This window comes from Lucilia sericata, unplaced genomic scaffold (genome assembly GCF_015586225.1).
Source record: "Lucilia sericata isolate MDLA Ls3-8-SP2 unplaced genomic scaffold, ASM1558622v1 Contig004869F_arrow, whole genome shotgun sequence".
Taxonomy (NCBI): Eukaryota; Metazoa; Arthropoda; class Insecta; order Diptera; family Calliphoridae; genus Lucilia; species Lucilia sericata.
Genome location: NW_023997374.1, coordinates 14,969 through 22,808, shown reverse-complemented (window position 1 = coordinate 22,808; position 7,840 = coordinate 14,969). Strand labels below are relative to the sequence as shown.

Sequence of the window (7,840 nt, the reverse complement as noted above, 5' to 3'; positions counted from 1 at the left end):
CTATCTATCGATATATCTATATATATCTATCTATCTATCTATCTATATCTATCTATCTACCTATCTATATCTATCTATATCTATCTATCTATCTATCTATCTATCATCTATCTATCTATCTATCTATCTATCTATCTATCTATCTATCATCTATCTATCTATCTATCTATCTATCTATCTATCTATCTATATCTATCTATCTATCTATCTATCTATCTATCTAACTATCTAACTATCTAACTATCTATCTATCTATCTATCTATCTATCTATCTATCTATCTATCTATCTATCTATCTATCTATCTATCTATCTATCTATCTATCTATCTATCTATCTATCTATCTATCTATCTATCTATTTATCTATCTACCTATCTATCTATCTATCTATTTATCTATCTATATATCTATCTCTCTATCTGTCTAACTCTCTCTCCCTCTTTCTATCTAGATTACATTAAAATATATAACTGTGACCTTAGCCCAGCTGCAGACTCTTTCATAGATTATCAAAATTTCGTAAGGTGTTTACCTAGTAGGCGTGATTAAAATTAGAAAAAAAATTTTCCGAATTCTTAACATTATTGTGGTGGGCCCTTAAAATTCGTCCCCAACTTTTCAGAACATTCTCACTTATTTTACTCTTTTTTACTTTTAGGCCAATTTGTTCTTATTGTTGGCATAAAATAGTATGTTTAAAAAGGCATTTTATTGTTATTTTTTTTTTTTTGTTTAAAACAAATGGTTTTCATTGGATTTCATTACAATTAATTTCATACGAAACGTATTTGCTTTATTTTTTGTGGGTGTTTTTGTTATTTTATTTTGTGAAATTTCTTATAAATTGGCTTAGTCTAAATTTATTTGTTTATTTAATTGTTTTTATTGTTAAAGTTGTTGTTGTTGTTAAATGTATTATATCTTTTTCTCAAGCATAAAATATTGTATTAGTTTTTATAATAAAATTTATTAGTTACACGATTATTGTCCAGACAAATGTCAAATAAATTTTTGTTGGTTAATTTTTTGTGGATGTTTTTTTTTCATTCAAATATTATGATTTTAAAAAATTTCACTTTTTAGTTTTAAATTTTTACAGTGTGTGGAAAAAATAATAGGAACGAGTAGAAATATGAAATGGATTTGTAAATATTTTTTAAAATTTTTTCAACGTATTATAGATGAATTAACCTATTTTTTTTTGTATTTTTTTGATAATATTTGACATTTGCTACTTATTTAGTAATTTCCATTAAATCTCTTGCTGTTACTGTTGAACTTGTTTAAATCAATTTACTTTAGCAAAGTTTTTAACTATTTTAATTAAACAACTTATACAAAAAGTTCTAATAGTTTCTTATGAATATTATAAAACTATAATAATTTCTATCTGCAAGTGGATGTTAAAAAAAGAATACTTCTAGAGATAACTTTTTAATAAGTTTTAGTGTTGACTTTAGAATTTACAGCTAAAAACACAGTTGGAGAGGAAATAATTTTAAACATATTCAAAGAAAATTATACATTTACTGCAGTTATTTTAAGGCAGTGAGGGGCAATTCACATACTAGCATACGAGAAAGTGTGAAGCAATATAGGAAAAACTCTTTTTAACAGGAGTTAAGTATATAGTGCATATCTTGAGAAGTTTATAGTGCATATCTTGAGGCGTCTTGTGTACGTATGTATATGTGATTTGAAAAACTGCCCATGACTGTTTTAAATTCATGGATTTATTTAGTAAATTTGTTGAATTGAATTTTTGTGCAGCTGTTTCTATGGCAAATTTTTTTGTTCACTTCGTAGAAATAGAAAAGTGCTAATTATTATTTTCTTATCAACTATGATCTATTTTAAAACTAATGACAAATTTGTTCGTCAATAAGTATATTTTTCAATTGGGAATTTTATTTATACCCTACACCTACATATATATGTATTTTAAGTACTTAATGTATATGACAGGCACTAAGACAGTATTTATTTTTTTTTAACTTCTATAAATTAATAAAGATATTATTTACTTACGTCATAATAAAAAAAACTACAAATGTATTTTTGAAACCTTACGGTAAAGAAAATGTTTAATTGATCTAGTTTAATAATGATTTTTTTAAATAAAAACATATATTTTTAAATTTAAATTCTCTTGATATTATTATTGTTTTCGCTTTAAATATTATTAAGTATTTTATTTAAACATTTATTTTCCCATCATGTGTTGGTGTTTTTTGTAGATACTTCTAGCATTGAGTTGTTAATGAGCTTTTTTTTTTATTTGTAAACTGAAGTGGATATTTTTTTTTCACAGAAATAGTATTTAACTTTTTTATTGTAGTTGAAGGTAAACTAAAGTTATGACGAAAAAGTTTCTGAAGTGCTAATTCAAATCTGTGGGATGCTCATACAATCGTACAATAAATGAAATACAACTACCACTACATACAAGTACATTTACTGTTAAGTAGAGTTTTCATGCAAGAAATTCAGACCATAAAGTTGGCAGGAATTTTTTACGAATGTTAACTATTCAAAATCCCCAGAGAAAGTTTTCGAGAAATGTCTATTATTTTAGAAAAAATGTCGTTCTCTACTTTTTTAGAAAATTTAAATTTTTTTTCTCTTTCTATAGAAAATTTGCGAAAAATTCTCTTTCTGAAGGAAATTTCGAAAAATTCTCTTTGTATTGAAGATTAAACAAAAATTCTCTTTCTATAGAAAGTTTTCGAAATATTCTCTTTCTATAGAAAATGTTCGAAGAGTCCTCTTTCTAAAGAACATTTACGAAAAATCCTCTTTTAATAGAAAGTTTTCGAAAAATTCTCTTTCCATAGAAAATTTTCGAAAAATTTTCTTTCTATAGAAAATTTTCAAAAAATTCTCTTTCTATAGAAATTTTCGAATAATTCTTTTTCTATAGGAAATTTTTCGAATAATTCTCTTTCAATAAAAAATTTTCGAAATATTCTTCTATAGAAAATTTTCGAAAAATTCTCTTTTTATAGAAAATGTTCGAAAAAATTGGGGATTATTATCTTTCTATAGAAATTTTTCGAAAAATTTCTCTTTTATATAGAAAAAAAATCTTCTATAGACAACTTTCAAAAACTCTCTTTTAATAGAAAATTTTCGAAAAATTCTCTTCAATAAGAAATATTCGAAAAATTTTCTTCCTATAAAAATTTTACAAAAAATTCTTTTTCTAAAAGAAATTTTCGAAAAATTCTCTTTCTATAAGAAATTTTAGAAAAATTCTCTTTCTACAGGAAATTTTCCAAAAAATTTTCTTTTTATAGAAAATTTTCAAAAAATTCTCTTTTTATAGAAAATTTTCAAAAATTCTCTTTCTATAGAAAATTTTCTAAAAATGCTCTTTCTATAAAAAATTTTCGAAAAATTCTCTTTCTATAGAAAATTTTCGAAATATTCTTCTATAGAAAATTTTCGAAAAAATTCTCTTTTTATATAAAATGTTCGAAAAAATTGGGGATTATTATCTTTCTATAGAAATTTTTCGAAAAATTTCTCTTTTTATAGAAAATTTTTGAAAATTTCTCTTTCTATAGAAAATTTTCGAAAAATTCTCTTTCTATAGAAAATTTTCGAAAAATTCTCTTTCTATAGACAACTTTCGAAAACTCTCTTTTAATAGAAAATTTTCGAAAAATTCTCTTTCTATAAGAAATTTTAGAAAAATTCTCTTTCTACAGGAAATTTTCGAAAAATTTTTCTTTTTATAGAAAATTTTCAAAAAATTCTCTTTCTATAGAAAATTTTCGAAAAATTCTCTTTCTTTTGAAAATTTTCGAAAATTTCTCTTTCTATAGGAAATTTTCGAAAAAATCTCATTCTATAGAAAATTTTCGAAATATTTTCTTTTTATAGAACATTTTAAAAAAATTCTCTTTTTATAGAACATTTTCGAAAAATTCTCTTTTTTTATAGAAAATTTTCGAAAAATTCTCTTTTTTTATAGAAAATTTTCGAAAAATTCTCTTTTTTTATAGAAAATTTTTTAAAAAAATTCTCTATCTATAAAAGTTTTCGAAAATCTCTTTCTATAGAAAATTTTCGAAAAATTCTCTTTCTATAGAAATTTTTCAAAAATCTCTTTCTATAGAAATTTTTTGAAAAATTCTCTTTCTATAGAAAATTTTCTAGAAATTTTCTTTCTGTAGAAAATTTTCAAAAAACTCTTTTTCTTTAGAAAATTATCGAAAAATTCTCTTTCTATAGAAATTTTTCGAAAAATTCTGTTTCTATAAAAAATGTCTAAAGAAAATTTTCGAAAAATTTCCTTTCTATAGAAGATTTTCAAAAAAATCGCCTTTTATAGAAAATTCTCTTTCTAAAGGAAATTTTCAAAAAATTCTGTTTCTATAGAAAATTTTCGAAATATTTTCTTTCTAAAGAAAATTTTCTTTTTATAGGAAATTTTCGAAAAATTCTCTTTCTACAGGAAATTTTCGAAAAATTCTTTTCTATAGGAAATTTTTGAAAAAATCTCTTTTAATAAAAAAATTTCGAAAAATTCTCTTTCTAAAAAATTTGTGAAAAATTCTCTTTCTAAAGAAAATTTTCGAAAAATTCTGTTTTTATAGAAAATTTTTTAAAAATTATCTTTTTTAGAAAACTTTTGAAAAATTCATTATTTTAGAAAATAGTGTTGAAAGTCTCTAATTTAAAAAAATATTAGAAAAAAAATTTAAAAAAAACCACTAAATTTATAGAGAAATTTTAATAAAATTAAAAACAATTCCTTATACTTATTATGTGTTTTCTTATCTTACAGAATCCGCTACTGACGTTTCTGTGAATGACTTAAGTTCATCAAATTCAGCCACTGCCAAAACTAGCTGCCAGCAACAACAACAGCAATCGCAATCACAACAGTCAACACAACAGGAATCATCATCAACATCTAAACCACAATCGAGAAAATTACCCAAACGTTATCAAGGACATCATCCGCACTTTCATCATCATACAGCACCAGCTTACTATACAGATCTTCATCTAAAGATCCATACACCCGAAGCTAAAGATTCGGTTAATGAAAATTATCAAAGTGTCTATAGGACACCATCGAAACTCATCAAAGACGAACATCAATTTCCGAAAACGACAACAGCAACTCTTCCAGCACCACCACTATCCATAAGTCCTCAGCAAAAATTATCGAAGGAAGTTGAAGAAAATACAGGAACATTTTTTCGTGGGGCTTACACTCACAGCGATCAGCAGAGACAACAGAATCGCAACGATCCTTCTTTTATGCCGTCAAACAGAAGATCGCAGAAACCTATCAAAGGTAATAGTAGTTCACCCTCAGATTTTATTGTAGACGCAGATAATAGTCATCTACCATTAGCGGCACCGATTCAGGCGGCCGATGGTAGTGTAGTTTTTGCTTGTACCAATTTTAAACCTTGTGTTACAGCCGACGCCGAATTGCCTCCACAACAGACGGTAACGGGTCGTAGTCGTAATACTCAGCGTTTTGCAAATCGTAAACGGGCCGTAAGGGTACGTAGTGAATCGCGTCCAATTAGTGCTCTGTATGATATAATATGCAAAGAAAAAGGTCTCGATATAGCCACCACCACTACAAACGACGAAGATTCTTCGCCATCGCTTAGTCACGACGACGAGAAAGCACACACCACCACCACCACAAGTAGATCTCGTAGATCACATTCTCGATCCGTGTCACGACAAACTAAGACTTCAGTGGCCAGTAGCAATAATTCCAATATGTCCGGTGGTTTGGCCAATAATTCTTCAGGTGGCGATCACCCTCAGCACAGATCAGCCCTGCAACAGAAGAAACGTACGATAAATACTCACCAAATACCATTTTTATCAATGATCTCAGCGATGATGATGACGATGAAATCCATCGCTTAGAGGGTGGTTGTTCACGCAAAAACTTCCGCATGCGCAACTCGCACAAAAAGGGAAATCTTTGGGATGAATTACAACAGACCAAATCCTCTTCACTACCGCCGGGTCTGGCAAATCATAACAGTCATGACTCATTATCCGACATATCAAAAAAGAACAATAAAGAATCCTTAGTATGTGTCAAGTCCAGTAGTGGTAGTAAAACTTTGCCAAGTTCTAATGCTAATCATGCAGCACAACCACAATCGACTTCATCAAATCCATCATTATCATCAAATACCACCACTTTAAGTGTAGAACCCATTCACATGCATTTGAGTAGTAGTTCGCTACATGATCAACCACATACAGGTGCTGGCACCAACAACACAACCACGACTGCAATCACCAGCAACCAACAGCTAGAACAAGATCAGCTGCAGCAACAACAGCATTCTCTTAAAACTGATCGTTATTCTCGTAAACATAGACGTTTGCGTGACGATAAACCGAGACGTCATACTGATGGTGCCATAAAACTATTTCCATCTGAGTTAAATGATTTTGATAGTGATGATATTCATCATAGTAATGAAGATGATGATCATCATCAGCAGCAGCAGCAGTATCAGCGTGTTGATGGTGTTGTCTATAGTGATGATGATGATGATCAACATCATCCTTCACAATATCATGATTTAAATGGTGCCGGTCACGATTTTCATACTTTAGCTGGTAATGCCGCTGCAAATGCTAAAAGGTAAGTGTTTTGAAAATTATGCTTGTTTTTCATCATTTAGTTTTTTCTTTTTTATTATAATTTTCTAGTTGTAGTTTAACTTGTGCAAAGTTGACTTTTTGATTTAGTTTTCTTAAGTTTTCTGTAATGTTTTTTTCTCTCTTTGTTACCACAACAATCATTCACCTAGACTTTGTGAAATTATAATTTTGTAATTATCCTTGAACTTGAATGTGTATAATAGTCGATGGTTGTAAATATTATGGGTTATACTAAGATGTAAATGTACGTTTGTGGGTTCAATGAACTACTATGTGGAAAGTTTCGAAAATGCATTGAAAACTAAAAGAAATTTCTATCCAATTTTCCGAAAATTAGGCAGATATTATTATTATTTGGTTTTCCCTTTTTAACCATTCTAACTCACTCCTTGCGACAGTTCTCCAGCAAACCAATCATGTCAACGCATTACCCAGTATGCGGTCGATAATTTCCGAAAAAAATATTTGTTTTACATTCAGAAAATCAGAACAGTTGTACTGCGTTATTGTTTAAACACTTATGTCAAATTTTATCTTAAAACAACCCGACTCACAATCGGCAAAAGAGCAAGTATCGTTTTCTTTTAGTCTTAGTCTTGTCTATAATATAGTGTATAGTCCAGTCTATAGTCTGGTATATAGTTTAGTCTTTAGTCTAGTCTATAGTCTAGTCGAGAATCTACTATAAAATCTAGTCTATAGTCATGTCTATAGTCAAGTCTATAGTCAAACCTATAGTCAATTCTATAGTCAAGTCTATGTCAAGTCTATAGTCAACCTATAGTCAATTCTAAGTCAAGTCTATGTCAAGTCGATAGTCTAATATAGTCTAGTCTATAGTCAGCTATAGTATCTATAGTCTAGTTATAGTCTAGTCTATAGTCTAGTCCTATAGTCTAGTCTATTAGTCTAGTCTATAGTCTAGTCTATAGTCTAGTCTATAGTCTAGTCTATAGTCTAGTCTATAGTCTAGTCTATAGTCTAGTCTATAGTCTAGTCTATAGTCTAGTCTATAGTCTAGTCTATAGTCTAGTCTATAGTCTAGTCTATAGTCTAGTCTATAGTCTAGTCTATAGTCTAGTCTATAGTCTAGTCTATAGTCTAGTCTATAGTCTAGTCTATAGTCTAGTCTATAGTCTAGTCTAGTCTAGTCTAGTCTAGTCTAGTCTATAGTCT

The 7,840-nt window shown here is 28.2% G+C and overlaps 1 protein-coding gene across 1 annotated transcript; it reads left to right on the top strand.

Moving 5' to 3' along the window:
• Positions 1–4,793: 4,793 nt before the first annotated feature.
• Positions 4,794–5,908, top strand: LOC119615317 (TPR-containing protein DDB_G0280363-like; the record flags this gene model as incomplete). Its single annotated transcript, XM_037971385.1, has 2 exons — positions 4,794–5,312; positions 5,442–5,908. Coding segments are annotated over 2 exons (986 nt in total), but the record flags the coding sequence as incomplete, so codon positions are not given.
• Positions 5,909–7,840: the final 1,932 nt, after the last annotated feature.